The sequence below is a fragment of the Emys orbicularis genome, chromosome 7 (genome assembly GCF_028017835.1).
Source record: "Emys orbicularis isolate rEmyOrb1 chromosome 7, rEmyOrb1.hap1, whole genome shotgun sequence".
Taxonomy (NCBI): Eukaryota; Metazoa; Chordata; order Testudines; family Emydidae; genus Emys; species Emys orbicularis.
The window spans coordinates 79,771,287-79,798,753 of NC_088689.1; the positions used below are offsets into that span (position 1 = coordinate 79,771,287).

The 27,467-nt window shown below is 49.2% G+C and overlaps 1 protein-coding gene across 1 annotated transcript in view; it reads right to left on the reverse strand.

Moving 5' to 3' along the window:
• Positions 1 to 26,747, reverse strand: part of BSN (bassoon presynaptic cytomatrix protein) — a 76,881-nt gene extending 50,134 nt beyond the window's left edge. Inside the window, exons 1-2 of the mRNA XM_065408221.1 lie at positions 26,280 to 26,747; positions 6,826 to 13,671 (exon numbers count right to left, since the gene is read on the reverse strand). Of these exons, the coding sequence (XP_065264293.1) occupies positions 6,826 to 13,671; positions 26,280 to 26,747 (7,314 nt within the window). The remainder of the gene's footprint in view (positions 1 to 6,825; positions 13,672 to 26,279) is intronic.
• Between the last annotated feature and the right edge of the window lie 720 nt (positions 26,748 to 27,467).

Below are 27,467 nucleotides of genomic sequence, written 5' to 3' on the forward strand. Positions count from 1 at the left end.
GGAAAGCATTTGTTGTGAAACTAGCAGTTTTTTCCAGGGATATTCAAACTTCTACTTTCCGCTACTTCCAACTCATAAAAGAGCTATCGACACGTTGCACTGTCAATGTCGATGAGATTGGAAAGCACATGCAAGAACTGGAATCAGAATTTTCTGACAGATTTCAAGATTTCCAGCGATTTGGCCCAATGCTTTCTTTTCTAATTAAACCTGAAAAGTTCAATGAAAGCGACTTGGATTTGTCTGTATTTCAGTGGATGGGTGTTGAAGATTTCGAAGTGCAACTCATTCAGTTAAAAAGCTCAGAATTGTGGACATCAAAGTTTGTGGATCTGCGGAGTGCACTTGAAGCTACCGAGAGAGATCATGGGGCCTCTATTCTGACCTGCTGGACGTCCCTGCCAGTGAAATTTAACTGTTTGAAGAAAATTGTGTTTGCAATGCTTTCAGCATTTGGATCCACATACCTGTGTGAACAGGTATTTTCACACATGAAATCTGTCCTCTGTCCCTCTCGGAGCCAGTTAACAAGTGATCACTCAGAAGCCTGTATGCAGCTTAAAGTATCCAAATACATGCCAGACATTGGAAAACTCAGCAAGGAAAAGCAAGGGCAAGGATCACACTAAACTGATAAGATCTGCATTTTAATTTAATTTTAAATAAAGCTTCTGAAACATTTTGAAAACCTTGTTTACTTTACATATAACAGTAGTTTGGTTATATATTATAGACTTATAGAGAGACCTTCTAAAAAACGTTAAAATGTATTACCAGCACGCAAAGCCTCAAATTAGAGTGTATAAATGAAGACTCGGCACACCACTGCTGAAAGGTTGCCGACCCCTGTTATAGACTTATAGAGAGACCTTCTAAAAAATGTTTAAATGTATTACCGGCACGCAAAGCCTTAAATTAGAGTGTATAATTGAAGACTCGGCACACCACTGCTAAAAGGTTGCCGACCCCTGTTCTAGAGGGAATCCCAGAGAGGGAGAATGGGGAGAAGTTTTTTGAAGATGGCGGGAATTTATATAGAGGGGCTCCTCTGGGAAAAAACAAAAGCCCTCGGCAGCCCTTTAAACAGTTGGTTGTACCCAGCCAATGCCATGGGGACTTAATGCAGCTAGCACATGATGGTCCCTTTGCTGGTCATTTGGGGGTGCAAGGAACCTATGACAGGCTGAAGAAGAATTTCTACTGGCCAGGAATACAAAATGATGTAAAAGATTATTGCAGGTCTTGTGTATTGTGCCAGGAGACGAAAAGGCCTGTAGGACCCCAGAAAGTTCCTCTACGTCTCTTGCCTGTGATACAGGAGGCATTCCTAAGAGTAGCGATGGACATCATGGGCCCTATGCAGCGTTCCACTCGGAGAGGGAACAGGTATATCTTAGTTGTAGTGGATTTTGCCACCAGGTATCCTGAGGCAGTTGCTCTGTCTAATATTGAAGCCGAGACTGTGGTGAAGGCCCTTCTCACTATATTCAGCAGAGTGGGTTTCCCTAAAGAAATTTTATCTGATCGAGGGTCAAATTTCATGTCACAAATTTTCAACGAACTGTGGAAGTTGTGTGGGACAAAATAACTTAAAATTGCCCCATATCACCCACAGGCCAATGGTTTCGTAGAAAGGTTCAATGGGACTCTAAAATCCATGCTAGGGATATACACTCAGAAGAGGGGCCAAAATTGGGATGAGTTATTACCATTTCTGTTGTATGCTTACAGGGAGGTACCCCAAGAATCCACAGTTTTTCCCCCATTTTATCTTTTGTATGGAAGAAAAGTGAGGGGACCCCTCAATTTCATTAAAGATTCCTGGGAGGGAAACACTGAGGTAAAAGAAGAACTGGTAACTGAATATGTTCAGAGGTTTAGAAAAGACATGATGGAAATCATTCAAACCAATCTCCAAGACAGTCAATCCAGGCAAAAGGCGTGGTATGATAAGAATATTGTAAGCACACTTTTGAAATAGGGGATTTGATAATGGTATTAAGCCCTGCAAAAAAGTATAAAATGCAAAACTCTTGGGAGGGACCCTTCGAGGTAACAGAAGTGGCAAATGAGGACACGTATCAAGTTAGAAAGCCCCTTGATGATGCTGTCCCACAACTTGTGCATGTGAACAGGCTGAAAGCCTATCACAACAGAGAGGCCATAGTAAACATGATCTGTTGTGTGGAAGGGGAAACTGAGGCACACCGCCTCATGGCCTTGATAGCTGGATGCAAAGAGAACTATAACACAAACTGCCATCGAGACAGTCAGTGACTAACCCTCTTGAAGGAAACTAAGGGGGCAGATGTGACACTCTGTATCTCGGGGGAACACCCTGTACCCCCATGTTCATTCTTATAATATGATTGTGTGGTATCCAGTGCAAAGTTTGCCATGTCGGGTGTCTTCAGAAGGTTCATGATGCACTGATCATTGTTATTATAGTAATGTTATAGGTTGTAATTTCATGTATATAATTATGAGGCTGAAAATGTGTCCTCATGGCTTAAAACAAGCCCATGAAAAACTCTCCAGGAACAGAGGAGCAGTTCACACCTCATCAGGGCATGTATGGGACAAACCCAGGCCAGCCTCACAGGAACAAAGGACACTGGCCTCAGCAGTAACAAAGGATCTGTTGGACTCTCGAGTGAGTCACCCCACTTCCCTTGGTCAGTTTGGGACTACGATGAAGTAATACTCACCTGACCCTCCAGACAGCCTACGAGTAATGGCTGCCACAGCCCTGCAGAGACATGGGTCTGAGTCACCTGGTACTGGACCCACCCCTTGGAATGCCAGTGTTCTTCCACTGGGAGACAAAGGGTTCCCACCTTACATAAGAGCTATATAAGGCAGTGGAGTGACATCATTGTGGTTCTCCTCTGCCCCCTCCTCCCCCAGGAGACACTGGGAAACACCTGGAAGCAAGAACTGAACTGGAGTGAGAAGGGTTGAGCCCAAGCTGGAAGGGCATCTAACTTGTGAGTAATAATACCTGAGGTCTCAATCTGGAGACCAGTGCAGCTGCCTTTCCAGACTTTCTGTAATCTGCCTGCAACAATATCTAGGGTGAGAAATTACTATTTGTAACCAATTTCTTTAGTGAAACAAGCTTAGTTTGCGTGTTTGGTTTTATTTGCTTAGTTATCTGCTTTGTTCTGTTTGCTATCTCTTTAACCACTTAAAATCCACCTTTTGTAGTTAACTAACTTATTTCTTGTTTACAATATAACCCAGTTTATGCAATTCATAATGGGGGTGGGGATAAGAGGCTGTGCATACCTTCCTCCACATTGAGAGAGGAGGTGGATTTCATAATATACCTTTGGATCTGCACTCCAAGGGAGGTGAACACCTGAGTGCTGGGGCAAGTCCATTAAACTGAGCCTTTCCAGAACTAATCTCAGTGTCTGTTTTGTTTTGCAGTTGGGTGTGGTCCTGCCTGTGAGTTTTCTGGAGGAGGCTTAATAGCCTGGCTCAGCGAGACATAACTGTCGGGCTCAGCGGTATCTCAGCACATCAGGTGGCATCCTAAGGGGTCCAACCTGTCACAGTGGCATAGTCAAGCAGGATAGTGTGCACAACTTATTACCCTGAAACACTGGTGGTGATTTTGAGTGAGTTTTAAGTGTGGTGGCTAGAGAACAGACAAAGTGGGTACTGGTTTGTTATTTTCTGTTTGCTTATTTTGGGCAAGAGAAGTAGGGACAGGAAAAACAAAAAAATGAGTGAAAGTGAAGCTACCAAAAAGATGGAGCTCTGCAGGATCCAGGCAGATGAGAGGGAGAGAGAACATAAGAGAGAGATGGAATTTAAATAGATGGAAATTGAGGCAGAAGCAGCCAGACAGAAAGCTGACCATGAGAGAGCCATGGAGATCCAGAAGCAAGCCCAGGAGTTGAAAGACGAAGAAATTGAGGCCCAGAAGCAAGCCATGGAACTGAGAGACAAAGAAATGAAGCATGAACTGGCTGTAATGGAGTGGAGGAGACAGAACCCCCCACCAGGGGGCTCCACCTCTCCAAAAATCCACAAGTGGGAGCAGTTGTGTCCAGCATACAAGGAATCTGGTGACATTGCTGAATATTTCATCACCTTTGAGAGACTGTGTATGCTCCATGTGATTCCTGAGGATCAGAAGATGACCACTTCGGTTGCAAAATTGACTGGGAGAGCTCTAGATATATTCAATCAGATGCCAATGCCAGCTATAGTAAATTTAAGGACTTGGTTTTGAAACAGTTTCAGATTACACCTGAAACTTCTAGAGTAAAATGTAGAAGCCTTAAGAGAGGGGCTGGATTAAGTAATGTGGCTCATGTGAACCAAATGAGAGATCTACTGGATAAGTGGGTGAGGGGAAAAGGTATTACTAGCTTTGAAGGAATGTGAGATTTGGTTGCTCAGGAATAGTTCCTGAATATGTCTAGTGATCATGTAAAACAGTGTTTATGGGATAAAAAGGTAGAGACGGTCGATGAACTTGCAGTTTTTGCAGATAAATTTGAGCAATCCCAAGAACCTAGTAGGAATAAATCACAGGCAGAGGGGTTAAAGTTTGGTGAGAAGCAAGGTCCCCGTTTTACCCCTGTGAAGACAGAGGGTTGATGGAAGGCTGGACACTCACCTCCACAAGTTCACTCCTCCAGTCCTCATCCCAAATCTCCTGTAAAAGCAGAAGAGCCCAGGAGGTGCTATCATTGTAATTCCACTGAGCACCTGAGGAATAAATGCCCTGTGCTCAGAGGCATAGCGAGCGCCCTCCGTACCCTCCGACCGGAGGGGGCCCCGCAAGGAAGGGGGCCCCTAAAAGTGGCAAAATAAATACCGCATTCCAGTTTCTGCATTGTAAGGGCCCCCCCCCCCGGACATATGTTCGGAGGGGGCCACGTTCTTTGTTGCTACGGCCCTGCCTGTGCTGAGTGGGAACAGGCAGCAGGAAACTCATGGAAATGCTGCTATCCAGAGCAGTGGGACACCTCAGGCAGTTGCTACTTATACAGGATTTGTAAAGGTTGCCACTGCACAGCCAGGCAAAAAGCACCTAAAGGCTATCAAAGTAAATGGCAGAGAACTCCCTGCATGGAGAGATGCGGGTGCAGAAATTTCTGTGGTCAGGCGAGACCTGGTTCAGGAGAAAGACATACTACCAGGACAGATGGCAGAGCTTTTGTTAGTAGGTGGTCACAAAATCCTTGTGCCTTTGGTTAAAGTGCACATGGAAACTGAGGATTTGCAAGCCGAATCAACTGTCGCTGAGGTCTCTCAGAATCCTACACAAATTCTTCTTGGAAATGACTTTTTTAAGGTGACTAGGGCTGTCTGGGGTCTGTCAGTGGCAAGCATGAATCTTGTGCTGAAGCCCCAGAGGGAAAAAGTGAAGTCACAGAAACTGCTGGGGAAATGGGAGAGTGTCTCTTTAATTCCTCTACAGCAGTAGAACACTTTCTGCTGACAAGGGTGGGTGTGGTTGAGGCCAGATCTTACCCAGAGGCTGCAGACAGGCTTTTCTCTAGGGTGTTTTGCCTGATGGTAGGGAGTCTGTCCAGGTTGCTGGCTGCCAGGAAGTGGCAGTTAAACAAGGAACCAAACTCATTATAGAATGCATAGGAAAATGTGTCCTAGAAGAAAGCCCAGAGAAAGGGGGTAGAATCCTGGGAACCACTGCAGTGGTTAAGGATTCCATAGGCTCTGTAACTGGAGGCAAACCCAAGTCAAAGAGGGAGGAGGGTACAATATTTACCAGTGAAAGATCTGTTCTAGCTGTTAGCCCACAGCTGAACAGGGGACAGATTCCGCTCTAAGGTGCACACACAGGGGTGTGTGCCTTAAAGCGGGGCCCAGAGAAGGGAGTACAGGAGTGTCTTCCCCCTTATTACAGGGAAGAGTTTGCCCAGGAGAAATTTGCTGGATCTGCATCTGCACTCCCAGGCACCTCACCTGTGGCTCAGGTTTTAAGAGAGAACCATACAGCTGACCTCTGGGGAATGGAGAGAGGGTGACTGAGAGTACCCCAATCCAGGTCCCACTGTTGCAAAATGTTTTTCCTGTTGTACTTGTGAAAACTAACTCTGTTCCTTAAAGGGAGGGGGTGTCTTCCAAGCATTCAGGTGAGACCACTTCAGCCCTGCTCTTTCCCTTCCCTCCCCTCCCCACTGCCTCCAAGCCCTCTACATGGGGCAGTGAGGGTGGGAATGGAGGCCCTCTGGGCTCCCTGCTATTGCCCTGACACAGGCCCCTCCCTGGCTTGTGCAGCCCCAGCAGGAAGCAGCAGGCAACTGCCTCCATGTATCTGCAGGAGATGGCTGCGTGGGGGAGCATACTGGGTCAGTAGCTGCTAATGAAGCAGCTTTGTTCCCTGCTTCAGACAGGTGTAATAATGTTCCCCGGAGCAGGTGCGAAGGCCCAGCAGAAGCTCCCTCAGGCTCTCAAAGGGGAACCACTAGACAGTGTGGGCACGCATGCTGAACGGAGGGCAGGGCTTCAACACCCAGGACCTGGGCCCATCTGCTGGATACAACCACCCCAAGGCTAACCCTGGGGGGAATGCTGCCTCTTTTCTAACACACCCATACCTGCTAGTGGGGCCAGATCGCACTGAGTACAAGGGTACAGTCAGACAGTCTCACTCATGACTCATCTGAGCAATGGAAAAGCAGCCTGCTCTCAGAGCTGAAGGTCTGCTCTCCCTGTCTGCTGCAGCTCTCCAACACACTGACACTGCAGTGAGACAGCTGTAGGTGCTGGATGAAATATTACTGGGAATGCACAGCCGCATGTGCAGCTCCAGCTCACAAGTCACGCAAGCATCTCTCTTACCTGGCTGCCTTGGAGTAAAGAGTGCTGGTATATGGAGAACCTGTCCTTCCCAGACTCCTCTGAGGTTGGGCTGGTGGGCTTGGGGTCAGAGAAGGATCTCTGCATGGTTTTGATGGGGCGAGGCAGGGTCTGCTGGCGCTGGATAGATTCAGCTGTAAAGTGCTTCTGTGGTGTCACGTGGGCCTTGTTAAGTCTTTCAGTGGTAGTGAAGGAGGACTCCAACAGCCGATGGGGCGAAAGAGGAGAGACAGGGGAGTAGAGTACCTGGGGAGATTTGGGGGGTTGGCAAGTCACTAGCTGAGAAAGGGACTCTGTGGGCAAATGGGACTGGTACCCGATTTCCAGAGGATCGGGCTTCTTCTTCTCAAACTTGCCAAGGGTCTGCTGCCGGATGGCACGTGGGTCCAGGGGGCCTGTGCTTACCAGCTGGAGGTTGGAGGAGTAGGGCATTATGGTTGTAGGCACAGTGAGCTGGGGGACCATGACACCTGGCTGCAGCTGTGCTTCCAGCTCAGTCTGGCAGGCCAGGCTCTCCCCTCGCTGGGTCTTCTCTGGCGCAGAGATATACTTCACGATCTCCACCTTGGGGTCAGGGGTGGTAATGTGGATGGAGGGCGACACGCGGGGCAGCTGGTCAGGCTCAGTCTGTACAGAGCAGTCACTGCTGGTCTGGATGCCTATGCTGGCCATGCCTTTGGAGGAGGAGTCTTGCTTGCTCTCAGCACTGGAGTCTGAGTGCCGGGAGAAACGGGATCGCCGACGACGCACCGGCTGCTCCCACTCAGCATTGTCCTCCTCGTCAGTCTGCACACTGCAGTCGGTGCTGCGCCGGGAGCGGCGGCGCCGGGACAGGAAGTAGCGCTCCTCACTGTCCTCCTCATCAGTCTGCACGCTGCTGTCCGTGATCTTCTTCACCACGTAGGGCTCGTGGGGGGTCTCTTTGTCATAGGCGTCCCGCAGGCGTGGCATGGAGTTCCTCTTCTTTATCCCCCGGCTAGTTTCCCACTGCTCCTCGGGCTGCAGGGACATTTCAGAGGCAGAGTTGGTGAGTGGGCGCTGGAGCCCGGGGTAGCGGGACGGTGCTGGCCCTTCCTGCCCTGGGGCTGCAGGAGCCATGAAGGGCTGGTTCAGGGGGGGCCAGTACTGTCCATTTTGGGCCAGGGTCCTTTGCATTTCCATGGCTATCTCGGACACGGCCTGGGGAGGGATCCTTCCTGTGGGGTCACACACAGGGGGGAAGGTGCTTTTCTGCCTCTTCTGCTCCTCTAGCTGCTGTTGCAGCTGTTGCTGCAGCTGCTGAATCTGCTCCAGCTGCAGGCGTTGCTGTGCCAGCTGCTCTCTCTGCAGGGCAAACTGGGCCTGGCGCTCTTCTTGCTGCTGCTGCAGGACCTGGTGCTTTATGGACTGCAGCTCCTGGATCTCCCTGTGCACCAGCATCTGCTCCTTCTCTCTGTGCCGCTGAAGCTCCACACGCTCCCTCTCCAGCTCCTCGTGCAGCCTCAGCTGCCTCAGTTTCTCCAGCTCCACTCTCTCCCTCTCAATCTGGAGGATGTGCTCCTGCTGCTTTCTCTGGCGCTCCTCTTCCTTCTCCTTCTCCTCTCGCTCTGTGCTGCCTTTGCTGGGGACGCTGGCCTGGGATACCTCGGCCTGCTGGGTTTGGACTGGGGGGGGTGGCTGCTGCTGAGGCTGACTAGTCTCTTTCGAGGCACTCTGCATGCCAGCAGCTGCCACGGGCACCTCCTCTCGAACACCAGCTCCTGTCTGCTCAGGTCTTTGCAGGTTCACTGCAGTAGGAGCTGATGCTTTGGCAGCAGACACTGGGCTAACATTGCTTGCAGCAGTGCTGGCTGCAGTGGTGCTAACAGGCTTCCCCAAGTACATGGGCATTTCCATCACTGATGTTGTAGAAACAGATGGGAACCTGCTAGGAGCTGAATAACGATACAGGCCTTGGGCAGCAAGGGGAACCCTCGGGGTAACTAGAGGCACTCTGGTCAGGCTGGCCAGAGGGACCGCTGTGATATTGCCTGGGGTGTAGGGTCGATATAAACCTCGGAGCATTGGCCGCAGCACAGAAGCTGGCTGGGTGGTGATAGGAAGGGTGGATGCTATGGGAGTATTTATTGTGGAATAAATCATGCCATCTGCAGCCCGCACCGTGGCTGTGGAAGGGAAGATCTGCCTTACAGCTCCCAGCCGGGCACCAGAGAGACTGTACTGTGCTAGGTTCCCAAAGCCCTGGCGTGTCTCCGGGAAGTTGGGATTGTACATCATGTTTGGTTTGATGGCAGAAATGCCTTGTGGTGCTGAGACACCACTGCCCCCTGCTGGCCCATACTGCAGGAAGTCAAGGCTGTTTGAGTGCCTAGCCCCATACTGGTCCATGGAATTGAGTGCTGCGCACATGCGGCTGATTTCACGAGCTGTGGTGGCACTGTACTGGGCCAGACTGGATTCCTGGAAATTTGCCAGGTCTCCTCTAGGTGAGTACTTGTAATCGGAGTAGATATTGGAGGCTGAGCTGTACCGCCTCATTGGGAGAGGGTGGCTTAACAAGTCTGTGGGCTGCCGGAGGTCAGAGAACGAGCCGTACTGCATTCCCTGACCCAGGTAGCCCCCCTCAGTGAAGTTGATGCTGTAGGAATGTTTCATTGTGGTCAAATCCACAGCAGAGTCTCCTGCAGGGGAGTGGAAGGGCTGCTCCCCCTTTGGGGGGTAATAGTTCAGACCAATTTCCGACAGATTTGTATCTGACATGGATGAATACAGTCTCCCAAACAGGCCTTGTGGGTAGAACCGGTGCTCCTCGTACAGGCTGGGAGCTGGGCCTGTTTGCTCTCTGTAGGGATACGTCTCCGGCAGGTCTGGCTCTCTGTTTCCATAGTACTGAATGCTTGGTTTGCCAGTTTGAGCAGCATCCCCAACGTTCTTCTCTGGGATCTTGGGGGAGGGGTTGAAGGTACCTGTGCAGCTGCTGCTGAAGGGGAATTTGTACACTACATCACAGCATGCCACCTGGCTTTCAGGCTTTATTCCAGTGAGATCCAATGCACTGGCTGGTGGTGGTTCTTTGATCAGCTTTGTTACTGGGCCTGCTGCTATCTCATTCATCTGCACCATCATGGCTTGGGACTTTTTGCCTCCCAGGTTGATTGAAGGACTCTGGGTTTTCAGTCCCACTGGCACCCCTCTATAGAGGTCTGTGCTTTGGTCCTGAAGAACTGGCCTTGGACTGGTGCTGATACTAACAGCGCTCTGGACACTGCTAGTCTGAGTGATTAGCACATCTTTCTTCACCAAGGACATCATCTGGTTAGGCAAATTATATCTTGCAAATTTGGTTTGCTGAGGACTAGCCGCTTCTGGCTTTGCGCTTGGTGCAGAAATGTCAATGCTGCTCATGGTCCCTCGGAAGGTGCCAGTCTGAACTGCTTGCTCTACCTGCTTAACATGAGTCAGACAGACTGGACTTCCTGCCCCTTGCCCAAAGTCCATCCTGTTCTGGAAAGGATCTCCATAGACCACAGGCTGCTTGGGTTGTGACACGAGCATGGAAGAGGCAACAGTTATGCTGACTGTAGTGGTTGTGCCTATAATAGCATGGGGTTGTTCTTGAGCATTGAGGTTAATGATTAAGGGTTGGACGGTTGTGGATTGCCTACTTGGGGTCTGTTCCAGAGTGAGGCAATATTTTCTGCTCTCCGTAGCTAGGGAAGTGAGATCCATGCCTTGGTCTGTTATGATGATTGGGGCTGACTTTATAGCAGTCCGTAAGTCCACAGCATTAGTGGTTGGTGGCTTGGGTCCAGGTTCTACCCTGGACGTGCCAGGGATTGATGATATTCTACACAAGGAGATGTTTTCTGCAGGCAGGGGCCCCCAGCTGTACACACCAGCAGTGCTGTCAGCAGCAGAAGTGGCATGCCCTTTCTGAAGCATGGCGCTGGCAGCAGAGGCTCTTTCTATCATTGACTGTGTCTTAGCATAAGTGGACTGCAGCTGCTCCTGCTGAAGCTGTGCTGTGCTGACTGCTGTCTGACTGTAGCTATGCATTGTCTGCTGGCGGCTCAGTCGGGTGGGAGAGGAGGCTGGGGAGGTGGAGGAGCACATGCTTGTTAGCTTGGTTTGGCTAGATGCATCTGATGCTAATGTGATGACCATAAATGGAGCTTCTTGTGATGACTGCTGCCTAGCAAAGCGAGGAGAGCTCGCATGATGGGGTGTCTGGGTCTCTTGAGCAACCATTGGAGAGGACGTTGATGCACTAGTGGTAGTGGGGATATCATAGGAGAAAACTGTGCTTTGCGTTTGAGTGGAAAACTCTGCAGTTGCCTTACTGGATGGCTGCCCTGCTTTTGGAGCAGAATGAGCGGAACTTTGAGGAGACATCGGGGAAAGCGGGGGGCTGGAGCTTTGGAAGTAGGAACACATTTTAGATGACACAGGGACATTGGTCTTGATCTCACTCTTACTTTGGAGCTTCTCTCTTGATAATGCTCCACTGAGCTCAGCAGCACTCTGGCTCCTGGAGCCGTCCTCTGTCTGAGAGCTATAATTCATGGTGCCCTTCATCTGACTGTAGCTTCTGCTAGGGGCCGATACAGGTGTTACATCTGAGCCACTCAGAGATGGAGAACTGTAGATTCGTGGAGCACTTGCTGGGCTGGAAACAACAGTTGTGACTGTGCTGGAACCTCTGCTGTAAGTATAGGGAGCTGTCATAACCTTGGGAGCTGAGCTGGGTGCTGTCGGTGAGCTGTGAAGCTTTGGGTGATCATGCCCCTCTTTTGCAAAATGCTGAGTGACTCGAACATCAGGAATTACCCTGCCTGTGCTGCCTTCGGAGGAGGAAAACGAGACAGGAGCCGATAACTGGGTGGGGCTTGTTCCTGGTGTGAGTGGACCGCTGTTTTGCTTCATCATATCAGCATAAGCGCTCTCAGCATTCAGAAACTGCTTTTCCTGATATGTTTCTTCTCTCCCTTTCTTCTTTTTCTCCTCTTCTAGGGCCAGATCAAACGAGGAGGAATGGTGCATCCTAGAAATGCTCTGTGATGTCTGCAAGATTTCCTCATACACTGCTCCTGGCTCTGAAGGTTCATGCTGGAAGTCAGATGGACAGGAGTCCAGATGCCCATTATCGTAGCTGTACTCATCTATGTACTGGTATTCAAAACTGCTCTGGCCTTCTGCACTGTGGTACCCTACCTGTTGGTAGGCATTGCTGTAGGCGCTTTGCTGGGACTGTTGGACTTGTTGCTTTTGGAACAGTTCAGCCTTCCTCATCATCTCTTCATAGGCTTCTTCTGCACTTTTCAGGGGCTTACTGGAGTGGTAATGGGAGCTGCTGTTTGTTTTTTCTGTTGGGGAGTAGAGGGACATGAATGTTGGCAGGTTGTACTCACTGCCAGACTTGTAGAGCTTGGAGGCTATGACATCAAAGCCCTCTGCCTCTGAATCGATGGAGGGCGAGTACTCTGAGCAGGAGGACCTGTGCAGCTCTTCCATCTCTGCTGCCTGGCGCAACTCCTCAGTGGGCGAAGCATCTTCAATGGGAGACAGGTTACTGGGTGGGGTTTTGGATCTCTCTCTCCTCCTCTGCGCCCTCAGCTCTTCTTTGTCCCGTTTAGTTTTGCGTGCGGTGCTTCGGATGCGCTGCTGCTCCACCTCTCGCATCTTCTCCTGCTCCCGCAAGAGCTCCTCTTCCTCACGCAGTTCCTCCTCCTCTGATGAATCCTCTATGGTTGGCAGCAAAGGACCATGGGAGCGATGCCGAGCTTTGCGCTGCTGCTTCACCTCTTCCAGTCGCTGCCGCCGGCTAGGACTGCTGTCGCTGTCCTCCTCCAGAGACGAGAGGGATGTAGGGGAGGTGCCCGATGTGTAGCTGGGTGTAGTTGCTGGCAAGGTGGAGGAATAGTCCCCCCTTGACCGTTCCTCTGGGGAGCCCGTCAGACTTTCCATCTCCAGCTCTGGCTCTCTGTCCAGGCTAATGTCTGCATCCTGGCTAAGCTCCATGTCCCTGCTGTAGTTGCTTGTGCTATTTAACTCAATGGTTTTGAAGCGCCGCAGTCCCCCCTGGGATGTGGTCACATCCTCCCCCTCGATAGCTTCCAGCTCTTTCCTCTCCTCCTCATACATACCAGTGGAGACGTGAGGCAGGCGCCTCTTGGATGAGGTTGGCTCTTTACTTTTCTCCAGATCAGGCTTGTGCCCGCTTTTTGTTACACTGTATTTCACGTGACTGTACTCTTCCTCCTCCTCCAGATTGTCCTCTTCGGCACTCATCTCCAGGATCTGCCTCCTCATGAACTCCTCATCAGTCATCTCTGTCTTCCTGCCTTTCGGCCTGCTGGGCAGTGGGGAGACCCCCCCTTCGCTGCTGTCCTCCACATAGTCATGGCGCAGCTTGCTGCCAAAGTCGTCAGACGACTCCACACTCTCTCTTTGATCCCTCTGGTTCTCCCATTCCAGAGAGTCTTCATCTTCTTCCATGATGTCTTCCAGCTCCTCATCAGAATCAAAGGCTTCGGGGGTGATAGAAAGGGACCGAGGCCTCTGCCGCTGCTCTTCCCGTAACTCATGATACATTTTCCCTCTGTTGCTCTGCTCTTGGGAAATGCCCTTTGACTCCAGCAAGGGGCGCACACTGCTCTCCAGTTTGGTAAGTTCAGAAGGACTGGCAGGGCTTTGGTCTTCCAGGCCAGTGCCATTCAGCTGCTCTTCTTCCTGCTGCACCAAGCCAGTGATCTCACTCTGGGAGCTGGAGATACCATCTGATGAGTAGCCAGTGTCACTCAGGCTTTGGGGGCTGCGGGACAGGTCATGGGGATAAGGCTTGCTTGTCTCCTGCAAAGAAGAGAAAAGAGATATTAGACCACGGACCCAAGGAGGGGAAATGATGTCACCTCCTGGTAGCCTGGCAGTGAAATGGGCAGGAATGTGGAGTCATGCTGGTGTCAGAATTCACAGCAGGGAAGCTGGAAACAACCCCTGGAGCAGGTGGCAGTGCCCTCAAAGCCCCATGGCAGGATTCAGAGCGGTCCTGAGTTCTAGTCCCTCTCCCCTCACCTAAGGCCAGGCTCCTGAACATGGGGACAGCCCCTTCAGATGAACTGAGCAAGACAATGGACTCCTGCCAGATGCCAGACCTCAAGGCATGCAGAACTAAACGCAAGCCACAGCCCTCTCTCTTGCGGACCCAGCATGGCTTATGTATATTGTGACACTGCACCCTATATTCATTATAGTGATATGATTATGGCATAATTATGATGCATTTTGTCCAAGATGGGTCATGTGAGGTGTCATTGGAAAAGTTATGAATTGCTGAATATGATTATCCTATTTGTGTGCATGTATCATTTTTGTATCTGAAGTTAAGATTGACTATGTATCTGTATTTCAAATGTGCTTACTGTGGGTGACACCCACAGCTAGCCTTTCAGGTACAACAATGAAGAAGCTAGACAGTGCTAATGGCTCATCAACAAAGACAATGGACCATGGAAGAGCTTAGCCTTCCGGTGAACATTTCAGCCAGCCTATGGATAATGGCTGCTATGACTCAGCAAGGCATGCAAAGGCATGTGACCAGACCACATGACACTGAACTCCATTTTGGTACCTGTATTTTCCCACAAACTGGGCTGGGGACTTAACTTGAAACAAAGAGTTCCTGCCATTTGGAAAACTATATAAGGCGGGGAGTGACATAATCTTGGGGCCTCACTCCCCACACAAGAGAACTCCTGGAACACCCGAGAAACAAAGACTGAACTGGGGGAAGTGCTGGTCCCAGGCTAAAGGGATTTCTTGTATGGAAACTTGGTGGACTGTTTGTATCATCAGTCAGGGAGAGAAATAGATAAAATTTGAATTAACAATCTCGTATGTTTAGGCTTAGTTTATGTTTTTGTTTATTTGCTATGTAATCTGCTTTGATCTGTTTGCTATCACTTATAATCACTTAAAATCTATCTTTCTGTAGTTAATAAACTTGTTTTATGCTTTATTTTAACCAGTGTGTTTTGAGTAAAGTGTCTGGGGAAAATCTCAGCTCTGTGAACAAAGGCTGTTGAGTATCTTTCCCGCATTGAGGGGGAAGCGAATATATAAATGAGCTTACATTGTACAGACCCCTGTGCAGTGCAAGATGGTATAATTCTGGGTTTATGCTCCAGCAAGGGGGCAAGGTTGGGGAGCTGGGAAATTGGCTGTTGTATCCTGTCTGTCCTTGAGTGGCTTAGTTAAAGCACTCAGGTGGCTCAGTTGGGTGTGTGGTGCCACTTGCTGTTGTGTTGGGTGAAAAGGGCCTGGAGAAGTTGGCTGAATCACCAGAAAAGCAGTGTGAGAGAGGCCTGCCCAGCTGGGGGGTTGGGGCACAGTGGTTCCCACAGCTCCCAGACTGCACCCTGGGGGTGACAACCCATCACATACGTTTCTACTCCTGCTGCTCCCTGGAGTGACAGAGCACAGAGGTCCATGGCTACTCTCACCATCAATGGAAAAGTATGCCCTTGACAGAAAATTGTAATTCACGTTAAGAGCTCCTAGGTTTTGCTCAGTATTCCCCCTCCATCTTCTCCTGGTTGGCCACAAGGTCAGACGTCACTAGGCCATCCTTCCGGGGATGCTCAGCTGATCTGTCTCCCATCATCCTAACTATAGCTCTGCTCACTGAGCTTGCTGGGGTACACTGACTGAAAAAATACCATTAGCCAGCCTCACGTCAATGGGAAAGCAAGAGACAGTCTTACGGTTCCACTTGTGGAGGACATTTGGATACTGCTGTGACAGGGGACGGTAGAAGACGTTGGCTGGATGCACAGATGGATGGACAGGTAAGCACTTGACGTTATTTATTATTTTAATTAGATCATTACAATTACCCCATTCTAGAGGTAGGGAAAGAGGCTCAGAGAGCCTTGCCCAAGGGACATGGCAAGTCAGTGATCATGAACTTCTCTCACTTTCCCCAGCTGTAAACTGGGGCCAATTATATTTACTGTAGTTAAAGCCCTGAATAGCGGCCAGGATTTCAGGTCTTGGCAGCCACCGCTCAGGTAGGTAAGTGCATGCCACTATCCCTGGTGACAGATTTGGTAATGGAGGCTATGACACTGGCAGAAAAATTGCCAGCTCTTGCCAGGCTTTAGGCCTGAGCTGAGCACAGACAATTTCATTGCTGGAAACCAGGCCAGCTCACCTATGTGCTAGAATGGAAAAGAGTGGGACTGGACTTAAAACAATGTGTTTAGTGTTTAGACTTTATTAAATGCACATAAGTTGCAACATGTATTAATCCTACTTATAACATCATTATCCTGTGCTATTACTGTAACACTTTAATGTTTGCTGGATAGCTGTAAAATGTTTGTTCTGATCTATGAAACTCACCAAACAAGGAAAAACTTTACCTAGTGCAAGGCAACAGAGGGTCCTGTGGCACCTTTAAGACTAACAGAAGTATTGGGAGCATAAGCTTTCGTGGGTAAGAACCTCACTTCTTCAGATGCAAGTAATGGAAATCTCCAGAGGCAGGTATAAATCAGTATGGAGATAACGAGGTTAGTTCAATCAGGGAGGGTGAGGTGCTCTGCTAGCAGTTGAGGTGTGAACACCAAGGGAGGAGAAACTGCTTCTGTAGTTGGATAGCCATTCACAGTCTTTGTTTAATCCTGACAACCCGCCAACTTTAAGCATATTCTCACCAGCAACCACACACCGCACCATAACAACTCTAACTCAGGAACCAACCCATGCAACAAACCTCGATGCCAACTCTGCCCACATATCTACACCAGCAACACCATCACAGGACCTAACCAGATCAGCTACAACATCACCGGCTCATTCACCTGCACGTCCACCAATGTTATATATGCCATCATGTGCCAGCAATGCCCCTCTGCTATGTACATTGGCGAAACTGGACAGTCACTACGCAAGAGGATAAATGGACACAAGTCAGATATCAGGAATGGCAATATACAAAAACCTGTAGGAGAACACTTCAACCTCCCTGGCCACACAATAGCAGATGTAAAGGTAGCCATCTTACAGCAAAAAAACTTCAGGACCAGACTCCAAAGAGAAACTGCTGAGCTCCAGTTCATTTGCAAATTTGACACCATCAGATCAGGATTAAACAAAGACTGTGAATGGCTATCCAACTACAGAAGCAGTTTCTCCTCCCTTGGTGTTCACACCTCAACTGCTAGCAGAGCACCTCCCCCTCCCTGATTGAACTAACCTCGTTATCTCCATACTGATTTATACCTGCCTCTGGAGATTTCCATTACTTGCATCTGAAGAAGTGAGGTTCTTACCCACAAAAGCTTATGCTCCCAATACTTCTGTTAGTCTTAAAGGTGCCACAGGACCCTCTGTTGCTTTTTACAGATTCAGACTAACACGGCTACCCCTCTGATACTTGATACCTAGTGCAAGAGGCTGAATCCCTATGAAAGCTATTACTTCTTGCCCATCAGGAAGGCCTATCAAAACTAAACGGGCCATTGTGGGACATCACAATAAAAAGGCTTTGCTAGTTACTCCTGCACACCTCTGAAGAGGCCGTGCAAAAGGGATCATCCCATCAGCTTGAATTCTGGAAGAAGGAAATAAAGATAGCTGACATGAAAATTGTTCATCTCTTTGGCTGTTTAGACTCTCGCAGGGCTGGAGCTACAAAACAGAAGCAGAGATCCCCCGGGTCAACCTGGGTTAGCCCTAACAGATATTCAGTGCTGACAAATTGCTACAATTCTGTCATCTTTTGGAACTATGGGCTGTAACTCATTTGTGTATACATGTTGCCTGCTTTAACATGTATCTAACTCTCTCATTTCTTTTTCCTAAGTTAATAAATTTTTAGTTAGTTTACTATAGGATTGGCTACAGCATTGTCTTTGATGTGAGATCTGAGATCATGTGGTCCAGCTTGCCTGGGTGGCAAGAGAGACTGGAATGCCCAAGGGGACTGTCTGTGACTCCATGGTAAAACTGTTTTATGCTTCAAAGTACATATTTATTACTGGGTTGGTACTATCTAATTTTAGACCATATCCTCAGTTTGGGGTGTCTGCCCTGCTTTCTGCAATCTGCCCGGAGGTTGGCACTTCCAGTCGTGAGCCACTCCAGACAGTGTGACAGAGGCTCAGAAAGGTGAAGCAATATACCCAGTAAGCACTGTGATCCAGAGGCTGGGCAGGAGACACTCGCTTGCTGTGTCACTGTGGGGATAGGCTACTGGCCTATTTCCTGACTGTGAAGAGCTATAAGTGACATATTCTTAAGGCCATTCAGGGCTCATCTACATGACCAGTTAGTTCATGGCAAGCTGGGATGTGAATCTTCCCTGCACTAGCCTTCTGCAGTCTACACTATGTGTGTGGACCCTGCTGATGTACACTAATGGTTCGTTAATGTGCTTTGATCTAGCCCTCTTTGAAACAGGACTAGCTCAAAGTACATTAATGAATTGTCAGTGCACATCAGCAGGGCCACAGAACAGTCAGTGCGCAGCAGGCTACTGTGTGGCAGCTTTGTACCCAGCTTGCTACAAACTGTCCATGCAGACAAGCCGCGAGTGGCAAGAAAAGCACATGGCTCAGCCTTCTAGCTCCCACCAATGAGCCCAATCATCTCCTTCTCTGACAGCTGTAACCAGTTGACAAAGGTGACTTCGGGCTTATCCACGAACCCAGAGCTAGTGGGGAATGGCGGGGGACGACCTTTCATCAGGAAGTTTGTAAATGTCATTAAATTGCTTCAAAGGGCAAAAATTTTGCAAACTTATAAACAGGCATATTGAGACTGAAAAGAAGCTTCAGTAGAAGGATTTCTCCTGGCTTTGCCTCAGAACAGACTCAGTGGATCATTCCCATTGTACATCAGTTTTCGCATTTCTAATGCATCCGCTTCACTTTTTGTGTATTTTTATCAATGGGCAGCCTGCACCTGACCCTGCACTCCAACCCTCCCCCGAGATGAGTCCCACAGAAATGTGCTTGCTGAGATCAGAGTGTAGGGCAGGGGAAATCCAAGGAGCTACCCCTGCAAGTTTGGAAGGCTGCGTTCTGCATTTCCAACCCCAGAGCTTACACACCACTCCCCCAGTTTAAAGGATGCCATCTGGCTTGCCCGGGGCTGCTCTTGGGGCTCCTCAGGCTTGACATGTAGTATAAACAAGGCTTCTGGCTTTGAAACCAGAAGGCAGTTTAGGCCCTTTAAAGCCGATCTGTGTCATCTTCACTGTGTTCCTCTCCCAGGCAGCCTGGAGAACCAACTCCACTGGTTTACTGGGAATTTGGTTTGGTGATTGCCCAGATCTGATAAACAGGCCTGGTACCAACATGCATTTAAATAACACTCTCCTATGTTAACTTACCAACACTTGGCCAGTACTGAGGAAGGAACAACTCATGAAGTTAGCAGTATGCATTCATGCAAATACTTGTACACCAGGACACCAGATGTGTTTACATGAGTACCTGGCCAGTTAGGTGCCTCACTGTCTGTGGGCATGTACCAATATCTGATCTGTGTGCATGCATCTGGAACTGGCACACTCAAATATTTACGTGTGCTTAACTTTGTAACTCTGGCCCTAGCCCTCCAGGCTCTAGGAATGGGTTATAAGCAATTTATAAGAACATTAGTAAAAATACTTCCCAGATTAAGCTAAAATCAGCTTTTGTAAAAGCAAACATTCTCTGGTGTGTAAGAACAGTTAACACATAGTCCATCCAATATCAATATATTACAAAGTGCTACATTAACAAAAGGGGGGATGGGTTACTCAGCTGAAGTGTAAATACATTTCAGAAACTGAGTTCTATTAATTTAGTTTCTGTATGTAAATAAATACAATACTAGGAAACTTTCTAGCCACAATGCAGTTTTTGTCTTTACATTCCCTAGAATCATAGAATCATAGAATCATAGAATATCAGGGTTGGAAGGGACCTCAAGAGGTCATCTAGTCCAACCCCCTGCTCAAAGCAGGACCAATTCCCAACTAAATCATCCCAGCCAGGGCTTTGCAAAGCCGGGCCTTAAAAACCTCCAAGGAAGGAGACTCCACCACCTCCCTAGGTAACGCATTCCAGTGCTTCACCACCCTCCTAGTGAAATAGTGTTTCCTAATATCCAACCTGGACCTCCCCCACTGCAACTTGAGACCATTGCTCCTTGTTCTGTCATCTGCCACCACTGAGAACAGCCGAACTCCATCCTCTTTGGAACCTCCCTTCAGGTAGTTGAAGGCTGCTATCAAATCCCCCCTCATTCTTCTCTTCTGGAGACTAAACAATCCCAGTTCCCTCAGCCTCTCCTCATAAGTCATGTGCTCCAGACCCCTAATCATTTTTGTTGCCCTCCGCTGGACTCTTTCCAATTTTTCCACATCCTTCTTGTAGTGTGGGGCCCAAAATTGGACACAGTATTCCAGATGAGGCCTCACCAATGTCGAATAAAGGGGAACGATCACGTTCCTCGATCTGCTGGCAATGCCCCTACTTATACAGCCCAAAATGCCGTTAGCCTTCTTGGCAACAAGAGCACACTGTTGACTCATATCCAGCTTCTCGTCCACTGTGACCCCTAGGTCCTTTTCTGCAGAACTGCTACCTAGCCATTCGGTCCCTAGTCTGTAGCAGTGCATGGGATTCTTCCGTCCTAAGTGCAGGACTCTGCACTTATCCTTGTTGAACCTCATCAGGTTTTTTTTGGCCCAATCCTCTAATTTGTCTAGGTCCCTCTGTATCCGATCCCTACCCTCTAGTGTATCTACCACGCCTCCTAGTTTAGTGTCATCTGCAAACTTGCTGAGAGTGCAGTCCACACCATCCTCCAGATCATTAATAAAGATATTAAACAAAACCGGCCCCAGGACCGACCCTTGGGGCACTCCGCTTGAAACCGGCTGCCAACTAGACATGGAGCCATTGATCACTACCCGTTGAGCCCGACGATCTAGCCAGCTTTCTATCCACCTTACAGTCCATTCATCCAGCCCATATTTCTTTAACTTGGCGGCAAGAATACTGTGGGAGACTGTGTCAAAAGCTTTGCTAAAGTCAAGGAATAACACATCCACTGCTTTCCCCTCATCCACAGAGCCAGTTATCTCATCATAGAAGGCAATTAGGTTAGTCAGGCACGACTTCCCTTTGGTGAATCCATGCTGACTGTTCCTGATCACTTTCCTCTCCTCTAAGTGTTTCATAATTGATTCCTTGAGGACCTGTTCCATGATTTTTCCAGGGACTGAGGTGAGGCTGACTGGCCTGTAGTTCCCCGGATCCTCCTTCTTCCCTTTTTTAAAGATGGGCACTACATTAGCCTTTTTCCAGTCATCCGGGACCTCCCCCGATCGCCATGAGTTTTCAAAAATAATGGCTAATGGCTCTGCAATCTCATCCGCCAACTCCTTTAGCACCCTCGGATGCAGCGCATCCGGCCCCATGGACTTGTGCACATCCAGTTTTTCTAAATAGTCCCGAACCACTTCTTTCTCCACATAGGGCTGGTCACCTTCTCCCCATATTGTGCTGCCCAGTGCAGCAGTCTGGGAGCTGACCTTGTTTGTGAAGACAGAGGCAAAAAAATCATTGAGTACATTAGCTTTTTCCACATCCTCGGTCACTAGGTTGCCTCCCACATTCAGTAAGGGGCCCACACTTTCCTTGACTTTCTTCTTGTTGCTAACATACCTGAAGAAACCTTTCTTGTTACTCTTAACATCTCTTGCTAGCTGCAACTCCAAGTGTGATTTGGCCTTCCTGATTTCATTCCTGCATGCCTGAGCAATAGTTTTATACTCCTCCCTGGTCATTTGTCCAATCTTCCACTTCTTGTAAGCTTCTTTTTTGCGTTTAAGTTCAGCAAGGATTTCACTGTTTAGCCAAGCTGGTCGCCTGCCATATTTACTATTCTTTCTACACATCGGGATGTTTTTTTCCTGCAACCGCAATAAGGATTCTTTAAAATACAGCCAGCTCTCCTGGACCCCTTTGCCCTTCATGTTATTCTCCCAGGGGATCCTGCCCATCTGTTCCCTGAGGGAGTCAAAGTCTGCTTTTCTGAAGTCCAGGGTCCGTATTCTGCTGCTCTCCTTTCTTCCTTGTGTCAGGATCCTGAACTCGACCATCTCATGGTCACTGCCTCCCAGGTTCCCATCCACTTTTGCTTCCCCTACTAATTCTTCCCTGTTTGTGAGCAGCAGGTCAAGAAAAGCTCTGCCCCTAGTTGGTTCCTCCAGGACTTGCACCAGGAAATTGTCCCCTACACTTTCCAAAAACTTCCTGGATTGTCTGTGCACCGCTGTATTGCTCTCCCAGCAGATATCAGGGTGATTAAAGTCTCCCATGAGAACCAGGGCCTGCGATCTAGCAACTTCTGCTAGTTGCCAGAAGAAAGCCTCATCCACCTCATCCCCCTGGTCTGGTGGTCTATAGCAGACTCCAACCACGACATCACCCTTGTTGCTCACACTTCTCAACTTTATCCAGAGACTCTCAGGTTTTTCTGCAGTTTCATATCTCCCTGCCTGGAGATCATTAATCTCTTGGGATGTCAAGTTAGTTAGTTAATTAATACCCATTACGCCTCTGGCGTTTAGGGCAGCAACGAAGCTCCTCCACTCCTGTCTGTTTCTGGCAAGTCTTTCAATGGTTCCCCAGCTGTGCCCCAGGTTTTTCAGCTCAGCTTCCACAGCTCTTCACCATGTTGTTTTCAGGCGTCCTTGTTTTCGCTTGCCTTCAGGTGTCCATCTTATTGCTACTCTGGTGATGGAATCAGTTTCTATCTGAAGCACATGGCCAATCCATCTCCAACACCTCCTGGTAATGATGGTGCTCATATCTTCTTGGCTGCACTATGTGAATAGGTCTGATGCAGATTGTATGGAATTAGGAGTTTGGACACATCATACTTGATGTCAAGGCTAAGGGTCAAATCTGAGACCACATTGTAAATATCAGGATATTTATGTTCCCAGTGACAGGGCCTGGCCATCAGCTCCGAGGAGGAGTTCCAGGTCAACTGTCTGACACCCAGTCTCCAAATGGTCTAAACACATGGCAAACAATCACAACTTGAGGGGACAGGGAGCGTGCTGGGTTAATGTGTTAGCGTTCTCCAGACAGAAAGCTGGATACAAACCCCGTCTCAGGTCACATGTATGGGGATTACAGTCCTCAGTAAGTGTTTATGCACATCATAAAACTCCCACATAATTTAGCAAGATCAGGTTTCTCTCTTCCAAGCAGGCCTCTAACTGGAGGAGCACAGGGTGTCAGAGCCTGGGGCTGGGAATGGGGGGCTGAGGGAGGCAGCAGACTAGGATGACAGGGCATCAGCAAGGGTTCCTTGTGAGGGGAAAGGCTGACCTGACCTGCTGGCGTCAGGCCTAGCTATGGACCAAGTGCTATTGGCTTGATGCTTTTATGACCATTAAATTGGAGCCACTCAAAACTGGAAGCATTTCCTCCCCCCTGAAATAAATCGCCTCTTCACGTCCAATTATTTCTAATGCTCCAGGAGTTTCTTGAGGGCAGCTGCTGTAACCCTGATTTTGGGTCCCACACAAATGACACACTCTGAAAGGACCCCCCTCCATCATCCAGGAGTCTCCTTCTCCCCAGGGCTGGCTGTGGCACCCCCAAAGCTTGTCTGACCTAGATATTAGCTCTCTCTCTAGAGGGCTGCCTATGTTCAAAGTGTCAAGTATCAAAGGAGTAGCCGTGTTAGTCTGGATCTGTAAAAGCAGCAAAGAGTCCTGTGGCACCTTATAGACTAACAGACGTATAGGAGCATGAGCTTTCATGGGTGAATACCCACTTCTTCGGATGCATGTAGTGGAAATTTCCAGGGGCAGGTATAAATATGCAAGCAAGAGTGAGTAAGGCTAGAGATAACGAAGTTAGTTCAGTCAGGGAGCGTGAGGTGCTCTGCTAGCAGTTGAGGTGTGAACACCAAGGGAGGAGAAACTGCTTTTGTACTTGGCTAGTCATTCACAGTCTTTGTTCAATCCTGAGCTGATGGTGTCAAATTTGCAGATGAACTGAAGCTCAGCAGTTTCTCTTTGAAGTCTGGTCCTGAAGTTTTTTTTGCTGCAGGATGCTCTCCTCCTCTGCCAATGCCTGATGATGGACATTTTCTTTGTCTGACAAAGATAGTATTTTGCCTGTAATACAAACCCTGCCTGCCTTCTTCACTCCAAACTCCCTAGAGCTGCAAATGGGCCAAAAGGGCATTTGATAAATTCAACTGCTGCTCAGCTGAGTGCTGTGTTTATCTGTAAAGTCTGCAGTAGCTACAAGCCCAGCCTCAGCACTGAGCTTTTTAATCTTCAACTAGAACTTGGGGAACCTGTAATTAGATCTGAGTTCAGGAAGGGACTAGTCCTGCTGCCCTGCAAAGTGAGAGGTTGAAGATCTCTGTCCTTGTGCCTTGGACACCTGCACAGCCAGATAAAAAAGCAGTGAAAACAAGGTTCACTAGCAGCATCCTCTGGGGACAGAGGCCATTGAATGCCTGTTAATTTCAGTGACTGAGAGTTCTGCAAAGCACTCTGAAAAATCAAGGCGATCCCAGGAAAACAATGCAGGATCCTCGTCAGCCACTGACAGAAATAAACCCAGTTTCATTGACACCACAATTAGGCACGATGGAAGGACTCCGGAAGGACATGGAAGGACTCTGAAGCTGGGATCCCAAACAGGTGTGGAACATGGACCACCTGGGACCCAACCTGTAACTTGTGAAAAGAGGTGACTCCCAGCCACTACAGAGTGACCCCAATCTGTTTGCAGGCAGAAGTTATTCAACTAGAGACATCTCAACAGCCATCTGTGCAAGGAGCCCTTTGTGAAGTTGGTTTCCTTAGTGTTTGCCCAGGAGATGGCTCCGCTCCACTGGAACGCTGCCTGGGGAAGCAGCAGGCACATGTAACAGCGCACCAGCTCATGCAGCTTTCTGTGCTGCTCAGCATGCAGCTGTCAGCAGTACGTTCATGCCTGGCCTGACCTGACTCTGCCATTAGGAAGTGCATCAGGCCCCAGTCCTGGGCTCTCACCTCCAGCTATTGTCTCATGCTGGGGCACCTCTGTGGGGAGGACACCTAGCGCCACACCTCCTCTGACTCATTCTTTGCTCCACTTCATCTCCTGCCAGCACTAGCACGACTTCCCAGTGAGTGCTTTCAGGGGTTCCCATGTACCAGTTTTACACCATATAAGTGCTCTGACCACATTGGCGTTACTCCTGATTCACAGCAGGGATAGCACCATCAGCCTCAGGCCCAAAGACTGTATTGCTCCTTCCAGGTAATAAGTTCAGTGACAAGGAAGTCTCTGTCATTCTCCTTAGCCCAGCCCTTAACTCACGCCCAGGCCAGAAATCCTGGAGTCCCCGGATCTTCCTATTGGTAAGTCACAGCTGTCTAGGATCCTCCTGGAGTTTACCCCTCCCTGAGCAGGCTCAGCTGACACCCTTAGTCGCCCCCCTCTGTGCTGGTATCATTTCCCACTTCTATGACTGCAATTCCCTTCCTGTGCTCTTCCAAAATCCCTGCTCCAGGAGGTGGCTGCAGCCAGACTAGTCTCCTGCTCTCAGAAATGAGAGTTTAGCCCTTCAGCCCATTTGGCAAATGGCACCACACAGACCATCCGCCCTTCCCAGACAGCTCTGCAGCCAATTCCACATGGCTCTTGGGGGTTCAATATTCCAGGGACTTACTCGCCCATTCGCTCTTCAGTACCCTCCTGGTCTGGTACTGACCTGCCCTCTGGCCCATCATTCAGCTCCCCACAAAGCAGCTGCTAGTGACTCTTTCATTTGTATAACTTCATCTACCTGGAATTCTTTCACTGTTGAGACATTGGGCCCAATTCCCCAACACCCGCATAAAGCAGGAGTAACTCAGCTAAGGTCAGTGGAGTTACACTGGGGGAACCATCTGAGTGAGATGGTAAGCAGCCTGTAATGTCACCCTAAGACATTTCCCTTCTCTGCAGCCTGTTGCTGACTCTCCTGGCTGTTTGGGCCTGGTGTCTGAAGGACACTGCCTACTAGAATGGATCGTGCAGTGATTTCCAAAGAGCTGACAGAGAAATCGGGATTAGAATCAAAGCATTAGACAGAAATGTACATGACACATTTCTGATGGGCCGTGGGACATCGCTTCCCCAGTGCAGTCATTTATACATGCCTTCTCCAGCTCTCTACTGGATCAGACCTGAAGGCCAAGGCCCTGTTTTTCTGAGGCTATCATGTTCTTTCTGTTCCCCTGCCCCCGCCCCTGCAGACTGCTAGCTAATGCCGCCATCCCAGACCTTTCCCTAAGGTGAGAGGGGGCGCTGCCTGCTCTGAGTACAAGGCAATGTTATACCCTGGCAGGAACAAGCTAGCCCATTGGGAGGTAGGAGTGAGGTGGAAGGGGTGCTTACCTCCTGCTCTCTCACTTGCTGAGCCTCAGTGACTGCCTTGCTTGCTTTGCTCTCTGCTTCTGCCTTCACAGCCATGCTTTTCCCCTTTGGCAATGCACTTTCAGGAACTTTTGGAGCCTCAGCAGGAAGTTTTGTCTGTGGCTTTTCTTCTGAGGGGGCAGGGGGCTTGCTCTCTTGCACCATGGCCTGTAGCTTGCTCTGCTCTGAAGTCCTGAGATGCTTTCCTTGGACGAGGTGCCTGTCCTGGGGACTGGACGTTTCTGACTTTTGAGCTGTTACAGGCGGAGGGCCTCCTCTATGCTGACCGGCTCCCCCTGGTTGGTGTCGGGGGGATCCTGTTGGCTGCTGCTTTGGAGTAGGTAGTGGCATTGGAGCAGGGTCTCCTAGGCTTCCTTCTAGCAGCCTCTGAGTTTGGCAGTTCAAACACAGCCATTCAGTTTTCTGCAAAACAGTGAAAGAAAATACCATCCCTAAGTTAGTGAGCTTTGCACTGCTGGTCTCTGTGGAGTGTATAGTTCTGCCAGGGTTCAGAGGGGCAGAGAATTCAGGTTGCAGCTGAATCAGAGGCAAAACCAGCTCTAGGGAGCAGAGAGAAATGTGTCCCAGAGAGCCCAGAGAAGGGGCAGGGAATCTCAGAAACCACTGAGGTGGGTGAGGATTCCTGTGACTCTGTAACACAGGGAAGCAGGGTGCTTCCAAGTATGGGAGGGGCTGAGACTAGCTCCATTCCAGCAGAAAGCAACATGCCCTCAGGCGCAGGGACAGAAGAGGTGTTGTCAGTGATGAAGGAAACTGTCCCACTTGTTAGCTGGCAGAGTTCTGCAGTGAACAAGAGACAGAACCCTTCCTAGGGAGCACAGAGAAATGTGTCTTAGGTGGGGGCCCAGAGGAGAAAACTGGGGAAGGAATAGTGGGGTACAGGAATGTCTCTTCACTGGTCACTTGGGCCAGATGCCCAGGACATTAGGAGGATGGCTGGGTCAGCATCTGTGCACCCAGGCACTCAGCCTGTGATCCAGGTTTTGAGAAGGAACTGTGTACCTAACGTCCTGGAGGGGAGCAGTCACACAGCTGACTTCTCAGGGACAGACAAAGGGGTGGCGGAGGGTACCTCAATCCAGGTCCCAATTTTTCAGGATGCTATTTCTGGTAAGTTTTTGGAAAGTAACTGTGTCTCTTTAAATCAAG